General features: G+C 42.1%; 2 protein-coding genes across 6 annotated transcripts in view; one reads left to right on the top strand and one right to left on the bottom strand.

Moving 5' to 3' along the window:
• Positions 1 to 374: 374 nt before the first annotated feature.
• On the top strand, positions 375 to 2,842 carry LOC112568271. Its single transcript, XM_025245495.1, has one exon. It carries the CDS (start codon positions 1,819 to 1,821, stop codon positions 2,734 to 2,736), a length of 918 nt encoding a protein of 305 aa, XP_025101280.1. The 5' UTR covers positions 375 to 1,818; the 3' UTR covers positions 2,737 to 2,842.
• Positions 2,843 to 17,424: 14,582 nt separating this feature from the next.
• Positions 17,425 to 25,537, bottom strand: part of LOC112559253 (tyrosine-protein phosphatase non-receptor type 13-like) — a 40,982-nt gene continuing 32,869 nt past the window's right edge. For all 5 annotated transcript variants that reach the window (XM_025230351.1, XM_025230360.1, XM_025230368.1 and 2 more), the window contains exons 33-38: positions 25,057 to 25,147; positions 23,964 to 24,246; positions 23,630 to 23,795; positions 22,652 to 22,780; positions 20,431 to 20,493; positions 17,425 to 20,142 (exon numbers count right to left, since the gene is read on the bottom strand). In XM_025230351.1, coding sequence (XP_025086136.1) covers positions 20,083 to 20,142; positions 20,431 to 20,493; positions 22,652 to 22,780; positions 23,630 to 23,795; positions 23,964 to 24,246; positions 25,057 to 25,147 — 792 coding nt within the window. In that variant the 3' untranslated portion in view covers positions 17,425 to 20,082. The remainder of the gene's footprint in view (positions 20,143 to 20,430; positions 20,494 to 22,651; positions 22,781 to 23,629; positions 23,796 to 23,963; positions 24,247 to 25,056; positions 25,148 to 25,537) is intronic.

The following is a 25,537-nucleotide window of genomic DNA, read 5'->3' as shown; positions in this document are numbered from 1 at the left end:
GTAGTGAAAAGTGAAGGGATAAATGTGCAGCAGTCCACTGATAATAAGTCAGACGATATAATAATAATAATAATAATAATAATAATAATAATAATAATAATAATAATAATAATAATAATAATAATAATAATAATAATAATAATAATAATAATAATAATAATAATAGAAGATTACAATGGATTAGAAGATTCTGTCAGCATGTTAGGGATAGTAGAGTTACCTCCAATGAGTATTCAGGGTTGTCTGGCTCTCCAGAGCTTACATCTCACTTACCACAACTTTGACAAAACTTACACCTCGATTATCACAACTGATGCCACCACCACCACCACAACTACATGTCTGGGTCTGCAAGAACTTAACCTCACCTGCTACTCACACTAACAGGCTCCAGTGTTTGGCTCTGAGACATTTGACAAACTCGTGTCCCCAAGAAGCGGTGTCTGTCCCTAAGGTTACCTGCGCCGACCACAAACCAGGCTCACGGGCACCAGTGTCACCTGCACCTGACAGTCGGCTCTCACCTCGGAGAGAAACTTGCCGGCCAGCTGCAAGCATGGGAGTGGAGGCTGGTGTGGACGGGGGGTGGGGAGAAGCTTAGGGTGGGTGGGGATCGTTCGTCACCCTTCCTGGTTTCCATGCGAACCTTCCATCAACCAGTCAGTGTCAAGCCGCAGCCCCACCTTTCCCCTCCTACCTGCAATATTGACGTGGCGGTGGGCGTGGCCCCGCTGCTATTTTCCAAGCCTCTCCAGTTGCTCTTACGGTTTCCGCGGCATCCGACAAGGTCAACAAGTCGCCAGGCCTGGGAGCACGCCCACGGAGCCAGCCACACACACCCCGGGTGTCTCCTGTCTCTGTGAATGCAGCTCTGCCGACGGACCCCATAACGGGCACGACAACGATTGTTGGCGCTTTAATCAGACGTGGAGTGGGAGGCCATTATTCAGGTGTATAACTCGAAGAATCCTGAAAGATGGGAGTGGGGAAGAGGGGAAGGCGGAGGAGGAGAGTGGCTAGCGGGTGGAGGTGGGAGGAGACAAGAGTTACGGTACCTGTGCTATCGTTTCTGTGACCACTGTGAGAGTAGGGTTTTTTTCAAAATAAAAAAAAAAGAGACGGATGAATAGTTTTTATTTCCGGGTGAGCAGTAGTCCGGGCTCGACAAGTGGGCCGTGATTGGAACGACCCCGCCTGGCAGACCCGCTCCTTTCAGGGATGTGCCGCCTTCCCATCACCGACCGGCAGTGATTCCACCCACTGTCGACATCTTTTAGCTGCTGGCGCACCGCAGACTTGCTTCAGCAGCTTCAGGTGTCAAGCAGGCCAAGTGGCAAAAATATTCATCGATCCTCTTTCAATCTTCGCGCATAAAAGCTGACTGACGCGCAGACCGGAGGAGCGGAGCGCCGTCTGCAGGCAGTGGTGGACGCCTCGTGGTTCCACAGCTGAGCCCCCAGACACTAGGAACCCCCGTGTCTTGTACTTCCCTTCAGTCACTAAGAGTTCTGATTTTATATTTCGGCACTATGTTCGTGGAGGAAGTACATAAGGTTATTTGTTTCGTGCTCTGTGGATAACACCTACTTTTCTCCAACAAAAGTGAGAAGACCAGAAAATACAAAGACCACAAGAACTTTTTTGAGAAGAAGAAAAAATTCTCAAATTTAAAAGCCGTGTTAAGTGGACCCTCATGGTCAACAAATTCTGCGTTTTTAACAAAAACGGAAGTAAAAGGATTTTTTGAAGAAAAAAAAGACATTTTTTGAGTGGAGGGAGAAAAAGAGTTGGTATTGCAATCGGTGGACAAAAGGACCAATGAGCGCAAAGGACAGTACCGTCAACAAAAACACGGGGCTGCTGCATGAACGTGTTGTGGACAGTGGTGCCTGCACGCACTCGGCGCAACTAACGTACACGTCCCTTGACAGCCCCGCTATGACCTGCACCTCCTCTCACCGAGTTTTATCCCCCCTTCGTTCCGATGCAAGTCGCCTGACAGAAGAGGAAAGACGTCCAGACTGGTGGCATGAGTCCTACAGCAGCTGCCAGAAAACTTGCAGACTGGGGTTCCCCACCAAACGAAAGCACGCTGCCGAGGACACCGGACACTGCGAGGACAGACTGCATCCGGGTATTCGTGATTCGACAGGGGAGCCCGCTCTCAAGCTTCGGACCGTCAGACCGAGGCTGGTCTTTTCTCCAGACCCAGTCTGCTTTGGCGTTGGGACGCAGAAGCAGTTCCGAACAGGTGAAAATCTGTCTCCGTGCGCCTCGGCCCCAAGTCTGGCCAGGAAAGCACTTGACGACTCTGCAAAGCACGACCATCACATCGCCGGCGTCGTCTGCTCGCGTCCTCCACTGCAGATCCCGAAGGCGCAGCGCATCCTGTCTTGGTCCCCCGCTCTCTCTTGTCTTGGCCGTTGCGAGATTGGCGAGGGAGATCCTCCCAGCTCCGCCCCCGACTACAGCTGCTGCTCGTGCTTCAGGACGACTTTCAAGAAGCAGCTGCTGGTGGTGGACAGCGGAGGGGAGGAGGTCAAGGACGTCTTCGTTAAGCGGCGAGTCTCCGCCAACGCCAGGGAGAGGAGGAGGATGCAGAGCATGAACGTCGCCTTCGACCAGCTGCGTGACGTCATTCCGTCGTTTGGAGGGAACCGGAAGTTATCGAAATACGAAACATTGCAAATGGCGCAGAGCTACATCGCAGCCCTAGAAGACGTGCTGAAGAGGTGACGAGGACAAAACTTTTTTATTTTATTTTTATTATTTTTTTATTATTATTATTATTATTATTTAATGAAATTAATTTTGAAACAACTCGTTGAAAAAAAAACTTTTAAAAAAAACTTTTGCAATGTGTTGAAACATCATCAGTTTCACGAAGTTTCATAAAGACCATCTTGGAAACGCTTATGACATATTTCAACCAACGCTTTATGTGTCAAAGGGACTTGGACCATAATGTTTTGGACATTGATACAACATGCACTTTGCCCCAACCTTGCTGATGGTTGAGACGATAGCTATGTCACAGTCATGCTTTGCTCGAGAATATCTTTAACTTATATGCTAATATCAATTTTGTTTTTATAGAAAACAGAACTATTTATTTTCTTACAGCTCCGTGCAGCTATGATAAAACTATTTTTTCTACACAATATTTGGAGATTTAATAAAAGGGCATTGTGTACTTACTTGTATGATTAGCTGTTTACGGACAATGTAAGTTTATTTCAAGACAAGCTCAAAGGCAAACTCCTCTATTTTGTATTTAACTTGTTGATAACCCCAAAGCCAAACCAATCACAAAGTTGTGGACATTTTTGAAATGTTTGCTACCCTGTGGATTCTGTGACAGCTACCTTGATTCCTTGTTCACTGTTTTCCTCCCTCGATCTTCACAATACTGTACTATACCGTATGATACAATTGTTTGCAATATTGTGTGGGATCTGCTTCCGACCTCTCCTACAAGATCACCATGGTGAACCTTGCCAACCACAGTGTCCCTCCAGCACCAACTGGCTTGCCAACATAGGTCAAGGGATACAGGTCAAAGGAATGAATGAAAGAGTGAATTAATTAATGACTGATTCCTCCTACAAAACTGTCTTGGAATATTTCTAGTCAACACAATGAGACTTACTGTGGTATTTAAGAAAGAGTGCAATTTATATTTTGAAATTTCGTCCGATGGACAGAGCCTTGATGCATTCAAGGAGCTGTAGTTTTCAGTGGCTCTATTTTTAGTCGCTGTTTTACACATTGTATACATACTGACATATAGCCCTTACGCCATCGACTTTACACTTGAAGTAAGGCAACCTTTTATAACATTAAAATACATTTTCAAAACAGTACGAGGTGTTATAGAGAGAAGAATGTCTGTCTGTCTGTCTGTCTGTCTGTCTGTCTGTCTGTCTGTCTGTCTGTCTGTCTGTCTGTCTGTCTGTCTGTCTGTCTGTCTGTCTGTCTGTCTGTCTGTCTGTCTGTCTGTCTGTCTGTCTGTCTGTCTGTCTGCACGACAGACACAAACAAAACTGTCGATTTTCCAAATTCTCTGCCGCACAGTTTAATTGATATCGTTTGCGTTGTCTTGAACTTGAAAATAAAAAATATGAGAGAAGGTATTTATGATAGTCTAGGGCTCTATGCAGATGGACAGGCGGATTAGCATGTTCACAAATATTGTGAACGCTTATATAAACAGATACAAAAAACCAGTTTCGCTCTGAAGTCAAAGAATAGCTTTCAAAATATTTTACTACTAGGGTTAAGGAATTCCGCTATCACCCCTACTAGTTCTTTGGCGATGTGTGTGTGTGGATTTTCAGGCCCCATACGAATTCACACCGTCCCTCTACTAACAAGGGTCAGACAATGAACCAGCCACTCCAAGCATTCACACTCTACTTGATTACAGACTTCAAATATCGCTTGTGGACTTTGTCCATTATCTGAACTTGAAAATATAAATTTTATTTTAACGCACGTTTTGTCCATAAGAGTTTATTTAAGAAGGTAAAAGCAAACATGTCAGCTGCTTTTCAATTAATGAAATTTTCCTCCATCAGAAAATCACCTTGCCCGTCAGGTCTGTTACAATAGGGAGGGAGGTAATAAGCTCTGAATAAGACAAAACTTGATGGTGTGTGTGTGTCTGTGTATGTGTGTTTGTGTTTGTGTGTTTGTGTTTGTGTTTGTGTTTGTGTGTGTGTTTGGGTGTGTGTGTGTATGTGTGTGTGTGTGTTTGTGTTTGTGTGTTTGTGTTTGTGTGTGTGTGTGTTTTTGTGAGTGTGTCGTACTTTGTCTTGCCGACAACCAAACACACTGCACTGGCGGCAGCAGTGAGGTAAGGCGAAAACTAACCTGTAACCGTCGAGGGCCCGTGTAATTTAAATCTCCGAGCAGCTTTTGTAAGCCTTACCAACCGTCTCCCAAAGCCGATTTACTTCCAGAAATAAATATTGGCCTTATTACGTGAATCACACAAGGGCAAACCTATGGAAATGCTGTTGGCCCCACCGTTTGCAATGTGTTGCTCCACCAGTTGCCTGAATTAACTTTTGATTGCCTGCCAGGCCGCCTTTGTTAATTTTGCACTAGACTCCCTTTCTTTGAAGAGTCGAACAAACTTTCCTTAGATGCATTGCCCATAAATGTATTTTTACCTGTTTTTTTCTTTTTCGAATTCGATAGAAGCAACCCTAAAGATAAAGGCACCTGCATAGTTTTATCCAGAATGCGGTTTCTTTGCAATAATAAATAATTAATTTTCGCCGGTCTTGGACTGTCAATTACTTCTATTTGTTAATGTTGCTAAAAGCCTTTCTGACTCCAGCAGCTTGCAGTGTGCCGAGGGTGAAGTGTGATTCGGAACAGGCGCTGTGTTAACAGTGTCTTACTACAGTGATATAATAACATGAATTATTTATTCACACTGTTGCTGTACTGTCTGTCCTTCCCATGAACTGAATCGTTAAGAGCAGGTTCTTTAAAACATCACCCGCCATCTTGTCGTCTGAGAAATCACCAGCTTTCGAATCTTACAGGATGAAAATGGAACGTGGGAGGAGAGGTGAAGCAGGATGGGAAGAAGGATGAATTGGATTGTGAAAATAGGTCCGACTGTTCGCAAGTCTCCCTCCACTTATACCTCCTCCCACGCCTACCATCTGTCCACAGCTCTGTTGCCATAGAGATGGCGCTGAGTTCTTCACCTACCCGTTATGGCGGGCTGATTCAAAAAAGTACCCTGACTCGACAGAGGGCGCAGTCAATGGCTGTATCTCTCGTTATTATCTCGCAGTAATAACAGGCATGTTTTCCTTTAATTCTTGTGTTCTCTCTGATATTCTAGATCATGTCTGGTATTCGTTATTGTCTTACAAGTCTTTCTTCTCCAATCTCGATCGCCCTGATATCGCCATAGTTCGCTGCACGGCGTAAAGCGCAGACAATCCACTATCTCTGATCTCGATGGTCGTTCCTTCTCGTCCCTGAACACTGACTGTTATCATGGACGTGTATTTATAATAATAATAAGTTCGTGCTGTTATCCTCATCTCTGTATCCTGTTGTTTCGCGGTCTCATGGGCCCTCGGTCTGTAATCTTTCAGTGCAGTGTGCTATTTTGGACCGAGGATTGTCGTGAATTCATTAATTGTATCCCTTGGCCTGTTCTTTTGCTCGCGATGAAGATCAAGAACTTGTTTTGTTTTTGACAAGCTGGAAAGATGCATTTGCCTTTTTAAGGTTGACTAATAAGATTGGTGGGGACTGCAAGGCAGATGACAGCTTTGTTTTTGTTGTTCCTTCAAGTAGCAGCACCCACCAGTCAGGCAGGCAAGGTACTAGTTCATCCACACTGCAAAATGCTGCAGATGGACGGCAGTGGTAGAGAGCATCAAATGTGATATTACTAGCAGTTGTCATCAGATGTTTCCTCTTGCAAAACCGTCTCCCCTCCCGCCGCTCCTCGCAGCCAGCCACATTCCTCTCTCCCCTCGGGCCTCGTCAAAGTCGGAGGCAGGCCTGCAGCATTGTCAAACATTGCGGCCAAACATGGTTTTTCTATTCATTGAGCAGAACGGCACTTTAAACTTCAACGACTTTTTTTTTTTTTTTTTTTTTTTTTTTTTTAGCCGGTATCACCAACTAGTCATCGATCACTGTCCCGTTTTCAACATCAAACCAAAACGCAAACAATATTCTTTTTGAGATGGCCGCGCCTTCTTTTTCGGGGTGGTGGTGGTGGTGGTGGAGAGGGTGGGAGGAAGTGGGTAGAAGGGAAGGGCAAAGGGGAAACAACTTTGCGATCCTGTTGCCTCAGGACTAACGCACGGTTCTCCTGGGTGTGTAATGTGATAAATTGTGGCGATAAGCGAGGCTGTAACAAGTAATCTGACACACTTGGCCACGGCCAACTTCGGCTTCCCTCACAATGCTCACCCCTCTATTGCCTTTGTCACAATCTGCTAATGTATTGTCATGTCCTTTATCATACCGCGCTAATAATGTACTGCCATGCCCTTTGTCGGAGTTTACCAATGCAGTTCTGTGTCCTTTGTCACAATCTGCTAATGCAGTGCTGTGGTAGTATGGCTCGTGTACCTTTTTGTTAGTCGCAGTAACACATCGCGGTGCTCCAGACACCGACATCCACGAATGGTGGAGTCAGGTAAGTAGTAACCATAATCATGGATCCACAAAGACAACTGACTGCCTGACGCTTTCTATTCATGTGCCAGCTAAGACAAGAGTTTGGCACATCCCCTACCCGTTTCAGGGAAACAGATGGACACTGACCCGAAATGACTGAAATGACACTGAACCCTCCCCTCTCCCTCCCTCGACTCCTCCTCTCGTTTCATCTGCAAGTCCGGCGCGTGCGCAGTCACCGGCGCCAATCATCAAGGTCAGCTGCAGCGTCCTGACCAACGGGTCCTAGTGACCGCTGCTGTGTGGGGTCAGGGCACAAATACAATGTGTAGTTGCCGTCAACTTCCACAGTCCAGCAGCGGCATTTCCGAGCAAAATCATTCCCCATTACAACTTCCGGTCCTCTGCTCGCTGTCACGTGGCGAGTTAGGGTCGATGCGGTGCCGCACACACTCGCCCGAAGCGATGAGCGGAATGGCAAACTGTTCATCAAAGATGACAGCTTCAACTTCGGCCACGCCCCACCCCTAGCCCCAGAGACGGGGACTCTTTCCTGTCCCCTGGACAATGCGAGCCAGGTGAGGAAAATGAGAGAGGTCCACAACAGCGGGGAAAACGGATGAGAAGGTTGTGAGTCACAAAGGTACGTGCGATGCATGTCAAAAGTTAATTCACGGTCACCGACAGCAGATAACTGAACCACTTTGCCACGTGCAGCCTTTTCGATTTGGTCATCGGGCATTCACTGCCTTTCTGTCTGACTGACCACGGACATGTATAGGTGGACTGCTGTCTGTCTGTCTGACCACGGACATGTATAGGTGGACTGCTGTCTGTCTGCCAAGACCATCGCTTAGCCTCTAAGGCAGGGGTGGGAAATTAATTTTCCCAAGGGGCCGCATGAGAAATTGGGATGGTTTTAGAGGGCCGGACTAATATAGTTAACTCAGTTTTATCCAATACTGTATATATAGTATATATACTGGCGGGCAGGCCAGCGGGCGGGCCGGTCAGAGGTAGGAGGCGGGCCGGATCCGCCGGCCTTTGCCGAGGTCTGCTCTAAGGTGCGCTTTTTTTCTATAAACAATGATGTTAAGACCAGATTGAACTTTGCTATTAAAACAAGCTGATCAGAAGACCTGTAGTAAACACTGAGCCAAATAATACGTGGAGGTTATTCATCCTCCAGAAGGGTTATACGACACACAAGGTGAAACAGTTCAATATATTCAACCATTTGTTTGATTGAAGGAGATTGGACGACACTCGCACTGAGGTCTGAAACTCTTCACACAGTTCCTGTTCTAGCAAGCATGTTAAAAGTTCTTCATCTGGATGGAATGGATGAGAAGCACACGACAGTCTCACCAACCACCTGGCACGTTCAGCTGAATCACGTGGCATGTGCAGGTCAGCTGACTAATCGAACTACACACAGCGCCACCTGGAAATAAGGGTGGCGACGAGACCCAGGTCTTGACAACAAACGTGGAGGTGGACCTACCCGCGCATGCGCGACCATGGGGGCAGCAGGAAGGTGTGATATTATTCACGAGCTAAAGCGCGGCACTTGCAGCCATTAAGCCGGGTCGCGTGTCAAACTGATTTCGGCAGCAAGCAGCTCGCAGACATGGATCACTGGCTCTTTACACCAGCGCTTCTCCAAATTACTTGCCCTTTGACCCCAACCGCGATGTGCTTCCCCTCCCCAAAAGTAACCTCTTGTGAACAAATGCTTTTAAATTGTTAGCAGTTTGGTAAGCCAACCTTTTCCACGTGAGAATGAAAGATGTTAAGCGCCGAAATTTCCTCCGATCAGCCAGGTTAGGAGAAAGAGGAGATGATGATGAACATTATAACTCATTAAATATAATGGCTTCCTGTATTTTACCTAGCTCGGCAGACAGCGAGCAGACAAAACAGAGAAACATGAAAGCGGACAGATAGAGACAGACAGATGTAGAAATAAGATTCAGGTCGTCGGTGTTATAGAATCTGGAGCGAAAAGTCGAGGGTTCTTGCTTTTGTCCACCTAGTAGCGAACAGATATCTGTTATCAGGAAAGGAAAATATTGCAAACCAAGCAGCGATTGGGTACATTATTTCCGTTGAAGATTCCATGAAACAGACCCCATGCCGACTGCATCTGTGCTGATGGCATCCACCTTCCTCGCATGAGTGGCTACACTACAGGGGCACACAGTGGTCTCTTTGTTCTGGGACCAGCGTCCGTGATTATTGTTATGTCTGTGTGCTTTTCTTTTTTGTCGGGCGCTTTGAGCCTACCTTTGATGGTGGATAATGCGCTCTCCCAATCATCTTTATTTATATTTTTCCATGCATTGTCTACATGTTTCTGTGTATGCGTGTTCATGATGGTGCATTTGATTCCTGCCCAAAAATAAAAGGTGTGCTCACTCTCGTATATGTTTTGTGAAGGGTTTAGAGCCCGGCTGATACTGGAGAAAGTCGCTATATAGAATGTTTGTTATGAGCAGGAGGAGGAGGAGGAGGAGGATGATTATCATCATCACCATCATCATCATCATCCTCATTAACCAGCAAAGAACAGCAAGCAACGCGGAAGTTAATAGGCTCTACCTTTACGTGTTCTGGACAGGTTGAACCACTCACAGTTCAACGTCTCCGTGCCCGATAGATAATAATACTGATTTGTACTGAAAGCCTGACATAAATGGCCACGTATCAATGTATGCATGACATCCCGCGAACAAACGCCCATTCACACACTACTCACTTACAAAAAGCAAGTCTAGTAGAACTCTTTACAAACGACAGATGAACAATACAAGGAGTGCAGGTAACAGACGTAGTCATACGCCATTATTATTTAATGTGTGAGAGAGAGAGAGAAAAGAGAGGGTAATTGTTCCCATGGGATAACCATGTACTATAAGCTCTTGCAATTAGCTGTATCTTCTTCTGTCAAAAGGAAGTGGGGGATGAGAAAAGAAGAGAGAGGGAAAGAGAAGAGGGAGTAAACGAGAGAAGGGAAATGATCGAGAGAGGGAAGCAAAAGAGAGAGAAGAGAAAGAAGAGAGAAAGAGAGAAAGAAATAGAGCAAATCGAATGGTTAACCACTTTAATTAATGTCTGCCCTCATTTCTAGGGTATGGCCCTATCTGCCATCTCACTCCCCCGCACCGACGAGGTAGCCCTGTACTCACCTTGTCCATTAAGGCTCCGTGGCATTGCACAATCGTCAGCACGGGGTAACGCTTGGCTGCCAGCCACACCATCTTGATCAATTGTTTGCACGTGCTTCTTTCAAGTGCCGACGATTGCTGCTTTGTTGAGCCAATCGGGAGCAGTTAGGACTCAGCGGAAAATCAGGCCACCTCTCTCTTTCTCTCTCTCTTTCTCTCTCTCTCTTCACACACGCACATCCCTGACCCACCCACCCACCTCTTTAAATACACGCTCACACGTACGCCACGGCACACGCGTGCAGTAGAAAACTTGTAATTTGTAGCACCTGTAATATTTTAATAGAAGTATGAAGTAATTAATTTATGAATTATTACTTTTCATGATTTCATTATGAATTATTACTTATCATTTTTCAGTTTTAGTGTTACACTTTATATTTATAAACATGTATAATTATAGAGAAAACTTTTTCAACCACAGACACATTTAGCAGTAAAGCCACTTTCTCTCGGTAACATCTAATAATTGAGTCCTCTCTGTCCTTCCATCTTAAGTCATCTATTTTCAAAGAAGTAAATGCAATAAATATACTAGTAAAGGTACTGATCTTTCTTTTACAAAACAAAAAAAAACCAAACCAAACAAACAAAAACAAGCAAAAAACAAACAAAAACAAAAAAAAAAAACAACCCAACGACAAGAAAAGCTCAAATTAGAATTCAAGATTAGCAATGTGGCTTCGTTCCTTATTGCTGCAGTGAACGTGACAAGATTTGAACCTGCTTCAGCAGCCGTTCTTCGGGCTCACCGTCCTCCCAAATGAACCATCTTTATTCATTTGAGAAATCCATTTATCTGATTTTCCAGCGTTCAACTCCAACAGTCAGGCACCGGTGGGTCCCCTCCCGGCGAAAGAGCGGCGCTGCGCTGTCTTTGTAGAACCTGACAAACTTGCACTCCCTCCACTACTCCACAAGTTGATCAACGAACCGCAAAAGCTTGCTGGAGAGAGAAAAAAAAGTTTTCTGTGGAGTCCAAAAAAAAAGAAAAGAAGGGAAAACGGTACACACCAGCCCCCTGAACAACGATAGCAGATCAATTATTCATGGTACTTTCGGAACAATGACTCGGCGACCTCCAAGGAAATGTTGCTCCAATGCTTAACACCTAATGGAAAACATTCTCCTCACATCCCCTTCTCAGCCATTGTGTGTGTGCGTGCTCGTGCGTGCGTGCGTGCGTGAGTGCGTGAGTGCGTGAGTGCGTGAGTGCGAGCAGTAAGGGAAATAATAGCTGAGACAGAGACGAAAGAAAACTACGAGAGAAAGATAGAGAGAGAAGCAAATCAGAGAAGCGTGTTTATGTTTATGAAATTATATATATATATCTGTTTCTGCATGTGTATGTAGGGATGGATGGATGGAAGTACACTAATGCGTGCTTTTATTATTTTTTTTTAAGCTGTTGCACGAATAGCTTTTAACTTTCAGTTCCTCCCTGCTATACTACCCCATCCCTTTCTCTCTCCTCTCTAGCTTTTTCATCACCTTCTATTCTTTTAAGAAAGGAAATGGTTGTATTACTCGTCCTCTCCCATCGTACCTTTTAACCCTTCAAAAATTGAGAAACTTTCCATATTCAGAGTGAGACGAACTTTCATCGATTTTTTCTGGGGTTTTCGTCTTTTTCTTCTTCTTCTTCTTTTTTTTTTAATGTGTTCTTCTTAGTTATAAAGCGGTTACGAGAACCCGCAGATGTTAAAGGGGTGCCTGGTTGTGTAGCGGGTCAAAGATCTACCCGACTGGTCTGTTATAAACAGATTCTGGTAGGTAGAAATAATATAAAAATATTTTCTGTACTATATTTAGCGCCTGGAACAGGCAGTTTATTTATTATTTAATTTCAAAGTTGGTGATTTGCACATAAAGTCAGCAAGTCCTGCAAAATCTCCTGCACGCCATTGACTCGCGTTGACGGCGTCCGCGCTGTGTGTCGACAACCCTGGAATTGCAAGAAGGTGAAACAATGTCTCAGGTTCATCAGACGATCTTTATTTATCGTGCTCTTGTAACCAAAGCGAGTGCGAAACGATGTTTCCTAACCTTGGGGTATTAAACATTACATGTTTGAACTGAACATTGTTCAGATTCAAAATCCAAACACCATACGATTTCACGATACCACATGCATCGTTGATGTTTGTCAAATTTTGAAAGCTGCAGATGACCAAAGGTGAGATGACCATTACGATTTGTTCGTCTGTTTGTTTATGTACTGTTACAAAACCCTCAACTGTGAAAATTTACCTTTAGGATTGATTTGCACATTTATAAGAGCATGGTTACTGATACGGTTGTTGATGTAAACAAAGGTAAGAAAAATAGAGTCTTACGCTGCTCAAATTTAATTTCTAAAAATGGAAAAGTAGAGATCTGCATAGAAATAATATATATAGAAATAACTGACTTATATGAGCCTATAAACATAATTTTGTAATTCCGTAGTTTCCTCTACATTTAATCCATTTTTTTTTCTTGCCTTACTTCGAGTTCGTAACATAGGGACATACTGTTGATCTCGTAATATATAAAAAGGTCATGAGAATATTTCATAAAGTTTATTCAAGACTGATAGCTTCATCATAACCATCATTAGACCCGCCGCCATACACCATTCTTCGTCTTTCTTTTAATTGGAGCAGATGGAAATATTTTCTTTAATTTGCAAAAGAACGCTGAACTCATCTCCATGCACGTGCACAGTCGAACTTTCAACGGTAGCACGTAGGAAGGGTCGGCCTACATCTCAAGCGGCGGAAGGGATGAAAGGGACGAACTGCTCATGTCTGACGAGTGCAGGTTGCCAGTCACGTGACTCTCTTGTTATCATCTTTTCTCTCTTTGCGGGTCAATATCTACGTGCAGGCTGGAATCACTGAAAGTTTGATGAGCTTATGTGCGGGAGTCTTTACTAATGGCAAAATTCTGGGGCAGCTTCTAAAGTCCCGGGCTGCGAGAAGTGTGGCGGTTGTTACCGACAATTAATATTTCATCTCAGCCTCGCACGCTCGCATTTTTTAAAAATCCTGTTTAGATGAAACTGGCTTGGTGGCGCCGACTTTTGATAAAATGATGACAATTTATTTTGAAATAAATATAAGTAGATTATTTTTGAACTGATAAGTAACTTGGGGGTGCGAGTGGTTAGAGCGTCCGAACTGAGAGGCGCACTGTTTTGATGCCCGGGTAGCGCAGCTCACTTCCTCCACCCGACCCAGCCGGCGTGAATTAGTACTGGGCTCCTAAAAGGGTTGGGGAAGGTAAGACAGTGAGGAAGAGGAGATGGGCACTGCCCTCACATAATGCAGGCCCCTAGAAAAGTGAGGTCTCAAACACCCAACTCCTTAACGACCTGAAAAAGGTCATCGGACGGCCTTTACCTAATAGAAAGTTCAGAAAGCAAGCTTTCTCGAATTTTCGTTTGGCAGACTAACAACTTCAGCGATCATTTATACAATATCGGCCTGACTCGCAATCTCAGAAACGTTTGGTTTTTCACATGTCTAACCAGGATTCTGGAGAACGACTGATGTTATTTTCCGACTCACGCAGTGTCACGGACTGGGCGTTATAAAGGACGTCAGGCTGACCATCTTTCCGTTATTTACCAGTATTTCCAAAAATAGCTCCCGGGCGAAGTGAGTTCTTCCTAACTCCGCTGGCCCCCGGGCTTCGATCCTGCCGCACCTGAAGACCGCGGAACCTGTCCCTTGATGGCATGTCACGGATGAGTGATCACACCCACCGCTCGATTGTTAGAAAATGGCATCAGCGTTGTTGGTCAGTGCAGACAAAAACCAAGTAACTAAGTGCCCAGATGCTTGGAGACTAAACTTTACAATGTTACCTGAATTTGTTGTTTACTGACTTTCGCTCGTCTTGGCCTTTTCAGCAGACCTGAGCGAAGAAAGTAGCTCATATTATTGTTTATAAGGCCTGAGAGAGAATTCAAGCAGTTCAGTGACGTATGGACGGTATAGCACTACCTGTAATAGTACTAACCAGTATTATCGCCTTCTAAGAGGGACAAGTGTGGTCAATGGTAGCAAGCGCATTTTTTGTCAGTTATCTCCCTTAAGACACAAACTATATAGAATAACGAAATTGTTCCACATATTGATTGTGGCTTAGCAACCAGACTAACAATAAGTGTTTAACGGTAATACCTTAAATTTTAAATATGTATATTTTACATGACTTTTATGGGTGTTTCGTCCAGTGCAAAAGTTTTGGTATTCATAAGAGCCAGCAGTGTGATATGCTGACGTCTGAAGAGCTTGAAGATTTAGCTAAAGTGAAAATAATGAACAATAAAGTTTAATTTTAAGAAAAGAATCAGTAATTGTCGTTTTAATTAATGGTTTAGTCTGGTACAGACCGTTCTGGAAAAACTTAACATTTCCTTCGGTGGGTGGCTTGAAGACCGACCAACACCAAACGGTCAGATCGCAGAGCTTGTCGGCGCATGCGCACCATCGTTTGTGACGCACGTCCGGTCCATCCCTAGTTTCAATCCCATGCTAATGAGCGCCAGCCCCTGCGGCCACAACACGGCGTGATGTATCGCACTTAGGCGCGTGGCAGCGCGTGCAGCGACTGACGAAGGTGCACGTGCATTGTCTGTGCCCCTGATCCATCACATGGGTAGCGAAGGCCCGACGTTTTCATGTTCATGAGTTCAACCCTGGCCAGGCCTCGCGGCGCTGTGAGAGCGCTCCCTCTCGCAAACTCGTCCAACCAGAGAGGAGACCTGCAATCACCTGGCGGGGGAGTGCTTTGGAGCGTCCTCCGCTCGTTGACTTTGATCCTCTGACTCCCCAAGATACGTCTCCCTCCCAACCCATCCCCCTACAACCACCTCGAGCCCTTCCCTCTCCTCGAGGGAAAAACGAGTCCGATGACCAGACATCGTCGCCTTCATTAATCGTATGGTCGTGAGACGTGCACGTTTCTGCGAGGGGCGTTGAAGGCGAGGCTACACTTAATTATATTACCTTAATTAATAGTACACCAAGTGTATCTGCCTCCACCCATGAACTGGCGGTGTTAGATTACTAATGGTACACTTGAAGCGTAAGGCATTAGACATTGCTGGCATAAATAATTATACTTGAAATATGAAGCATAAGATTAGATATTTACACTTGAAACGCGTCATTGGAGTCTGATAACACAAATAATTACACTTGATGTGCGAGGCGTTAAAAACTGGTGGTACAGTACAAATATTTGAAACACGAGGCATTAGACACTCTGGCGATACACGTATTTAATAGCGTTAATTACATGTCTAAAGTATGTGATGTAGTTGCACTACTGGGTGTATATTCTTCTGACCATGCTGCGCGTTGATACGAGGACATGCCCTGATGGTCTGATGCCCTGTATGCTCTTGCCTCCTTGTCCCACAGAAGACATACTCCAAGCTACCATATGCTGTTCGATATCGGAAATGCCTGGCCATCCTTCCATTCATGATGGATGACTTTGACGGCAATAAGTTCTGTGTCAGAAACCTCCGTCCTCTGCGGCAGACAGCAAGGTGGTAAATAAGTAATTCTTTAGGAAAATACTATAATTTAATTTTACGTCGCATCAACACAGAATCACGTGTTCCGGGGCTAAAACGGGGCAAATGCGCCGCCTGGCGGCCAACGCCAGAGAGCGGAGGCGGATGCAGGGGCTGAACGTGGCCTTTGACATGCTGCGGGCTGCCGTGCCTTCTCTGGTCAGTCACGGCAAGCTGTCCAAGTACGATACGTTGCAGCTGGCCAACAACTACATCCGCGAGCTGCAGCGACTGCTACAGACATGAGCAAATGTTGCATGACAACGCCGTCTAGGGCACCCCTTAGTGTCATCAGACTCCAGGCCGATTCTCCAGCCGTCACTAGTCTTCTTTCGTCGGTTGTTCATCATTGTACTATATAGCATCTCTGGACTGACCGTAGGCCCAGCTCATCAGTTTTCGTATCATCGCGTGACTGCATCGAGACCGACTCACGAATATCAACTTCACCGGTTGCTCGGATGTCTTCGATTTCATATGCCTGTCATCCAGATATGTTGCATCTGACGCCAGCTTTGGGTGTGTGACATTAGAGAAGTAAATACAAAACATGCCGTCAAAACTCTGTTCTGTGTCTCCCAGGTTCTCCAAGCTACCAGTTCCCGTGTCTACACCAGTAATTTCACGTACCAGGAGGTTGAATAGCTGTCAGCTGTACTCTGTGATTGTGAGAGAGTGAGAGAATTATTATACATCAGGGATCTGACCGTTAGAAGTGCTGCTTCCAACCAGAAATTTTCTGCTGCAAATGGACCGGGATCTTGAACTGCTCTGTAAGGCCTAACAAAAACCGAGGCAGGTCTTGGATTTTAAGTAATATATTGGTACCCCAGCAATCTGTGCTCAAGCATTTTGGTGTTTGACCAATATTTTCCATAGAATTCTGTTTCAGTGCTCGGCACCATCGCTCTAAAACCTGTGGGAAATAAGTCACTTTGTGCATCGCTCTCAGGCTATAAAAGCCTCTTCTGGTGCTGTGTTCATGATCTCGCAATTTTTTTACCCATATAATACATATATACATATACCATACAGCCATCATGTCACTCAAGTATTATTGTGACATACTGGAGTCTGAATCAGTCATTCAGTACGACTTGGTTAAGTTAACTATATTACACCATTAAAGAAGAATTTGCTTAACAGCCCTGTGGCCGCACGGGGAATTTGTTTCGGTCGAGGGCTGAGGTACCACTGCACACTGTACTTTGTCATCTTACCCTTACCCTTATCTCTGCTTGCATCTCGACTTTGTGTCCACTCTTTGAAGATAATCAAAACTGTACTATAAAATAAGCAATCAATTTAAATGGTTGTTAATGTGATGACAAAGCACAAACAAAAAGCCGAAAATATGAAAACACACACCAAACTGTTGAAAAACAAGAACAAACATGCAGAATAAATAAATACCATTCACACAAGATTTTAAAATGTTTAACTAAAGCTTGAGTTCCACCCTTCGTTTTCAACAAGAATTTATTGGTTGAACAGTTTCATGCCCATATAGTACACTGTTATAGCAGTAATATTGTTCCATAACATAGCACTAATATTGTTCCAAACATTTCAACTAACAGATAAACAACAGGAATGTCTACTTGATCAGAGTACCCAGGTTAATGAAAAAAAAAATGATCACAAAGTCTTAAATGAAGCAATTCAAATCTGTGAACAGATGAACATCAGCCTTCACCAACACTTTAAGTCAAATCCTCAAATTTAGATGTGCTAGGCTGCAGTTTATCAACCTAGTTCTGCATCGTTTAGTGCATCATAAAGTCAACATTATGGTTTATTGTAGCAGGCACACTGTAGCAGAAAGCTACAGTTAATTCCAGTAGCTCTGCATCTGCTGGATTTGCTGTCATGGGATTATCATATCACATCCTGTAAATTTATGCAGGATGCTAGCATCTAGGATAGAGTATATTAGTATCATCATGTTAAGTTCTGCCAATCTGAAGCGAACCTTTCCTGTAAAAGCCTATGCTGATGTGCAGTAAACTTATTAAAGTGATTTATTTTATTTTATGCTTACATCTTCAATACATATTAAACTAGGGTTATGAAACAAAACAATTTTTTACCAGTTTTGTTTTGCCTACGTTTTTTAAAACCAGTTCCAACCATTAATTTCTCAACTTTAGTTTATAAAAAATACACAGTCTAAAACATGAAAATTTTAGTACAGACACTTGCAATTTTCAGAATAGAGTTATTACAGCAATCAGCACCAGTGATGCCCTAAAAAAAAACAGCATTTGAGATACAGCATTACTCTATTTCAAAAATAATTATTTTAAAAAAAGAGAAAATTACACTTTGATAAAAGATCAAAAGGCACATTTCTTTGTGGAACTCTGACATGTCTACCAGCCCTCTCATAGTCCTGTTAAAACCTTAAAGGACATTCATGCTTCTATGAATATAAACAAAATGTAAAAAAAAAAAAAAAATAGGCTATAATAAATAATGCTAATATTGGGTGCTCTGTTGAGGGAAAAAAAACATTTTAAGGCTGTTTCATTTCAGAAAAAAATATGTTACTCTGAAACTATAATGTTCTTTTATATATATATTGCTCATTTTCTTAGCAAATGCTGCATTTTAAGCTCCGTCTCCATAGTAAACAAGACAGACACTTTTTATACAGAAGTTAATAAGGTTATTATCCTTCCAAAGGCTGTTCTCTCTTGGAAATTTGCAAGTCCTTTTGTAAAATTTCTTTATCCACCTTCCTTCCCCTTTGTCAATCCTATCATCTCCTTTTAACACCATTCCTCTGTAACCTATTATTCTTCAGGCTCCTCTCTACCATTTGTCCAAATGCTTTATTGAAATGCAAAGTAACCAGAAGTATGCGCACGAGCTGATTGAATGGAACATCCTGAACAACATTATTCACCATATGCCTCTACAATAAAAGTAAAAATACAGTAAAAAATGCCCACAGCAAACGATCTCAGGATTCTGAGTGGGAAGAATGAACACAATAGATATATTATTAAGGTCAATTTTAGATAGGCACTTGAGCTTCATTTTTCCAATAATAAGGGCTTGAGTATTGTTGTGGGTGGTGCAATCAAGACAGGAAAACAAAAATGACATTTCTGAAAGACTATGAACCATGAACAAATGCTCCCTCGATCTCCACTAAGATCTGTTTGATTCAGAAAGAAAAATTAAAAAAAACTATTTTTAGTGGCTTCATATAAACTATGACACAAAAACTAAGGAAAAAAACCTATGGCATACTCTTAAAATATATTGCACTGATCTGTGAGGAATATCATTCCAGTCAAAATAATTGAAAAATAAACATTAAGGATACACTGAATGGATGGGTTCCTAAAAAACAATATATTTTTCATTTAGTAAAATCAGATTGTGCACATCACAACACATACATTTGTCTGTTCTAAATAAATCAAGAAAAACACAACTGTGAAAAAGCACAGTAGTTGTATGCTAGGTTTCCTATTTGGATGAACTAATTTTTTTTAACATCTCTATTGGATAACAGCAGATTGTGTACTTCTTGTGGTTATGAAATCAATGAAATAGTAAATTATCTGTAATATTTATTAGTTATTCCTCAGGTTTAATAATATATCGACATGTTCTTGTCATGTTAGTTTATTAATGAGAAATATTAAGCCCTGTTGGTCCTAATATCAAAATGAAAATATCAACTGTTCTGGGGGAAAAAAACATTCAATATTTTCTGCTAAATTCAGATCATTTATCTTTCCTAATTGACAGCAAAACTGTTGTCAAGCTAAAAATATACCAGGCTGATAAAACACTATGTAAAATATATGGCACATGCTTTAGAGATAAATTACATGAACATGTAGAGATAGTATTATTTGTGTCATACATGTTCCAAACATGCACAAAGCAAGCATTATACTTTGGGCTGCTCAGGGAATATCAGCATGCATGAATCTATAAGGAAGCAGTATTTTACTAATGTACTCTCGAGTAGATTCACAAATCCATCACAGGTATTCAACTCAGCTCTGTCTCTGTGAGCTGCGCAGTAAGTGATGCATGTCCATGCACCATCTGTGAGGCATTATACAAATGCCACTCCACAGCAAAGTGTGGAAGTATTTAGCTCTTAAGACTGTTTAGGGCCTCCATGCAGGCCATGTAGCAAAAGAGGTACTGATCCTGGAAATACATAAAAAAACTTTTCAATACCAATATCTAAAAAACAACCACCTATTTACCACTGTTTATAATTAGTAAACCTCATTTTTTAATTTTCAAAAACTGTTATCTATAATACATGCAGACCGAGTTCATCTTGTTGCACTTAACATCTACAGATCCATTTATGAATGGCAAGACCTTAAAGTTTTTAACAGTAACAAGGTATGGGTAAATTGCTATCACTTTCTATTTAGACAGGGTTAACAAAACGTTTTCGGGTTCACTCATGGGTAAAAGAAGTTTTACCTGAGTTTGGACCATCCCATATCGTTGATATCGAAGTTCAGACACAATCTGGCATATGTCAGGCTGGAAAAATTTTATATTGTAATTATTTATAAGAATCAGATATGTTTATCAAAGACATTAAATTAAGTATTATTCACAATCATCTCAAGCATTCCTCTAATGCAGGTGTACCCAAACCATGGCTCGGGGTTTCATAGCCAGCCCACAAAGGTGCCTCATCCAGCCTGCTCATTTTAACCGTAGACAACATAATTTCATTTTAAACGACATAATTCTGGCAAAAGTGCCATCTTCTGGCCCACAATATTTTATAGATTTTATATGTCCAGATCGGCCCTTGGGCAAGAAAAGATTGGGAACAACTGCTCTAATGAAACGTATTTTGAAAATTACACCCTAATTGTCATCCTAAAACACCTATTAGGGCCCAAGGTTAGTGCCTTGGTTGTGTATTTTAGCATGTATTGCTGCGTGAGAGTGTGAACTGATAGCTTGTGAATGTGCAGTCCGTGTGGGTAAACAAAAATTCACTAATGCTCACCATACTATTTTAACAGTTCAGCATAGTTTAATCCTTCCTGAATATGCAGTTGGAAAGGCAATCTGTGGGTACTATGTGTGCATGGCTGGGAATTGTTTTTTATTGTATTCCTTGCCAAGCCAAGGTAATTTCATACATCGGTACTAGTTTTATTTTATGGTTAGTATAATTGTAAACTATATACTCTGTGTAAATTATTGATTTTAATTAAAGTTTTTGAAAAGACAACTATGTTTATAACCAATGTATGTGAAACAAAAAAGTAATTGTCATACAGAGAGCATAGAACCAACAACTTTATGCGAAACAAGGTTGCCACACTAGTAGGACACCAGGAACCTCTACTTGCAACAGTCAGGTGATGTAAGATGGTCTTCTTTGGCTATGTAACACCTTGTTGAAGACTATCCTTGAAGGTACCTTATACGGTATTCAACACCATGGTGGCCAGAGGAAGAACTGGCTTACAAACATCAAAGAAAGGACTGGTTGTCCTGTACAGCAGTGGTTCTCAAAGTTTTCCGGACAGCGGACCACTTTACTTAAGTAAAAGCTATGGCGGACCACCAAGGCCTAAGTAAAAAATATGGCGGACCACCAAGGCCTAAATATCAGTCTGTACTATGAATTTCAAATTTAAATTGCTGCATTAGTTTCATTTTAATTCAAAACTAAATGTCTTTTTGTGACAGTAGCATAGTAACAAGCTGACATAAAACTACTTTGTAATTAAAATGTTAATGCGAGGAATGTATCACTTTAAACATCACTTTGCTGACATATGACGACTGTCAGCCGCGGACCACCTGACATGCCCGTGGACCACTAGTGGTCCGCGGACCACACTTTGAGAACCACTGCTGTACAGGACCTGCTTGCTATAACCCAAAATATGCAAGAGTGGCTATGTCAGCTGCCACATCTATCCACACCCACAACAGGTATCAGTACCAAGGAACGACTGACTGTTGTGCAGAGAAGAGCTTCTCATGTATCTTCACTTGTACTGGGTATATGCTCACTGAAAAAACTAGCTGACAGGAATGCTTGGGGGATTTATTAAAAAATATGTTTGAAAAGTAGTTTTGGGTAAATTGAACTATGTCAATTTTCTAAATCAACAGAAAAGTTTACTTACTAAAGGTAAAAATAGTTAATTTCTGCTAAATGAGATTTTTATAAACTAATTTAAAAGTATATTTTTCTACAATTTTTTTGGAAAAATAGACAAAAATGTGGTGATTAATGGAGACATCTTGCCTGAAAGGGAGATGGCCTTATTAAGATGGGTTGAGGTATGACTGAATGCAGTGTGAGGTTGGAATTGTGTTGATACCACTTTGTTTATAAAATAAGTCTGGTGTGGAAGAATGCAAATATATATTAAAATAGTTTGCAAAGTTTCAAGGGAGATTCACAGAGTGTTGTTTTTTAAAATCTACCTGTACGTAAAGTTTTATTTCGTAAAATAATCAGAAAAGAAAAATATTTGTTTGTTTTGGGCTCCGTATAAAATATTGGGAAGACCACTGGCTGATCTTTGTCTTTTGGAAGAATGTGTGTGGGTGCAGTGTATGCACCTGTGCAGCATGTCCTTGACAACCAAGAACTGCTTCAAAGAAAATTTGCAGTGGGTGAAGACAGATGAACTCATTTGACATGCAGACAGGATCTTACTTTTTCATTCTGTTCAATCAGTGCAAGCGCTGTGTCTATGGTAATCAAGACTCCGGTGCGCCCAATGCCTGCACTGCAGTGCACAACTAATGGGCCAGTCTGATGAAACAGGTGCATGAGGCGCAAAAACTGGAACAGATTGAAAAAGGTTTCACAATCAGTCACTAGGATGTAAGCCAAAAATAAAGAAAGACTGGAAAATTTAAACAAGAAAAATGGTACATGAAACTGAGCAGCCAAGGCTTACAACCACTACAGATCTGCATTCTTGTTCCTAATCACCCCCAGTGGAGCATAGGGCCGCAACTACACCATGCCATCGGATCAGGTTCTGGGCATCCCCTTCCAGTTGGGACAATGTCATGCCAGCTGCCTCCCCCTTACTGTGGACCGATCTCCTCCTTGTCTGAGTCTCTCAACCCTGTGCCTCCCCTGTGGGTTCCAGCCTGCAGAGCCTGTCTGGTTAAATTGTCAGCCAGCTTTCACAAGGTGTGACCGATCCAGCCCCACTTCCGCTTCTTGATGTCTTGGCTGGCAGGTTTTTGGTTGGTTCTCTCTCACAGGTCTGTATTGAAGATCTTCTCAGGCCATCTGATGTTGAGGATGTGGCCCAGACATACTTGGACGAATGGTCGCAGGGTGTGGAATGAAAGCCTGACTTTATTTATTCTCTTTCTTACATCTTTATCTACACCTCCATCTTTGCTGACTATGCTGCTAAGGTAACATACATATTACATGTGTACAACGACTACAAGAATTGTTATTATTTTCAATATATATGGAAGTCAGCAAATTTTGACAAAGTACACTATGACAGCTTCAGGTGCTTGAAGAAGAGAGGAAGACATATATAACCCATGAACAATGGCAATGCAAAAAGCATACCACTGCTCACATATTTTTCTTGACAATACAGATACAGTTTTCATCACCAACACACTTGCAAACAGTCAAAATTTCTTTGCCCAAATGTACCTGTAGTAGCTTTAAAGATGAGTCAGGGACACCATGGTCAGGCCAAGTGAGGAAGTGCATTCGGACAATCTCCCTCTCTTCACCTGAATCTCTCTCACATAGCTTCAGATATTGGATGTCAAAGTCCTGCACACTGTCAGTCCTCAGCAAGATGACACTGTACTTCCTGAAACATCCAGCCCCTTGCATTAATGACAACAAAAAAAAGATAAAAAAGCAAAACATTTAGATTATAAGGATGAAAACAAAAACTATTTTTGACAGAAATGAACATAATGTACATGGAAAAAAGCATTATTTTAAAGCTCTTGCAAAAGCTCACACATCAACTTACCCATCATTTAGTAACAAAGGACAGTCCTTGGACTGTGGCCAGTATGCATAACACTTGGTTTTCCCTAACTCTATTTCCTGTGTAAGCATTGCCACAACATTTGCTTTAGTCTGCCACACCATACACCAGAAATCAGCAACAGTAGAGCTGAGAGGACCTTGGCATGCTATGAACCACAGGTATTCCTGACTGTCCCTCATAATTTGTAGCTGTATATGGCTCGCATTGATGTAATCATTGCCAACACTGTCATATGCATGTAATCGGACACGATTGAAGTCAACTGAAAAGACAAAAAAAAAAAACACCAATTGTTTCATTAAGATTTGTCTGAAGACAACGATATGCTGCTTTAAGTTTTGTCTCCTGGGTAGTTAAACCCATCAAATGCTTAAATAATGGCTTTGAACTTCATGGGTTTTTTTAACTGTAAATTCTCTTTCTCTGAGGATTATCGGATAACATGACCATAGGAGATACATGTAATTAAACTGACTCCTTGACAGAGAGCTAGTACATACCTACAGTACACGGTAGTCTGCTGATTAAGTGAGCAACAGCCCTCAGACAGTTAAATGCAATAGCAAAACTAATACAGCAATCTTCCTGACCAACATGCTACTCCCCCATACCAAAATAAAATGGGAGATTGGGGGTTGGAAGAACATCAACATCATATGTCATCTGGTCTTGAAGAAAGTGGACATAAGGAAATGTCATTTCTTCTTTCATCTTATCAGATGACCATAAGAGAATAAAAATCAGAAAGAGAGAAAAGCAGCCCACCTGCATATCATGTCATGGATATTGCACCACCCATATTGCCCAAAAGAGCCAGAGAAGCAAAGCATGCAGAAAGCTCTCAAAAGAAGTTTAAAAATAAAGTTTAAAAGACAGGCACATGCTAGCTCACTGTCTGAAAGTAAACTTTTGTTGGTTAAAGACCAAATGTAGCGTGTTATCACCTATGGTCATCTAATCTGGAACGCTCAAAAAAAGAAACCTATATGCATTTTAACATCAAGAGATATGTACACACAAATAATAATACAGTCTAAAATATGACATAATATTTGATAATTTTCTTACTTACATGGCAGCACATTTTGATATCTATTTTTAGACTTATTTTCTGGCTTTCTGGCCGCCTCACTGTTGTCTGTAAGTCTGACTTGCCGCAAATTCTGGGGAGCAACAAAACATCTCTCTCAGAGTATATGACCACATTTCAAGTCACATTATATCTAAAAAAACACATTGTTTTACAATTTTGCATTTAACAAAGTGATGTAGATACTGGTCCAATCTTCATTTTTTTGTAAGACTCTGAGAAGAGGGATACTCTTAATATAAATATACAATATGTAAGAAATTTAAGCCAAATGTAAATTTTTTTCTGCAACCTCTCAAGACCTAACGATGTAAATATGTACTTCTTACTTGTAGATGCTGTACATTGCATGCGAATGTGTGCCCATTACAAAAGATGATGTTAATGAGTGTCTATTGTGGGTAGTCTGGATGATGCTATTATGGATACCACAAGATAGTCCATTACTGATAGTAAATATTGT

The sequence above is a fragment of the Pomacea canaliculata genome, linkage group LG1, assembly GCF_003073045.1.
Source record: "Pomacea canaliculata isolate SZHN2017 linkage group LG1, ASM307304v1, whole genome shotgun sequence".
Taxonomy (NCBI): Eukaryota; Metazoa; Mollusca; class Gastropoda; order Architaenioglossa; family Ampullariidae; genus Pomacea; species Pomacea canaliculata.
This window is presented reverse-complemented; position numbering and strand designations above follow the sequence as displayed.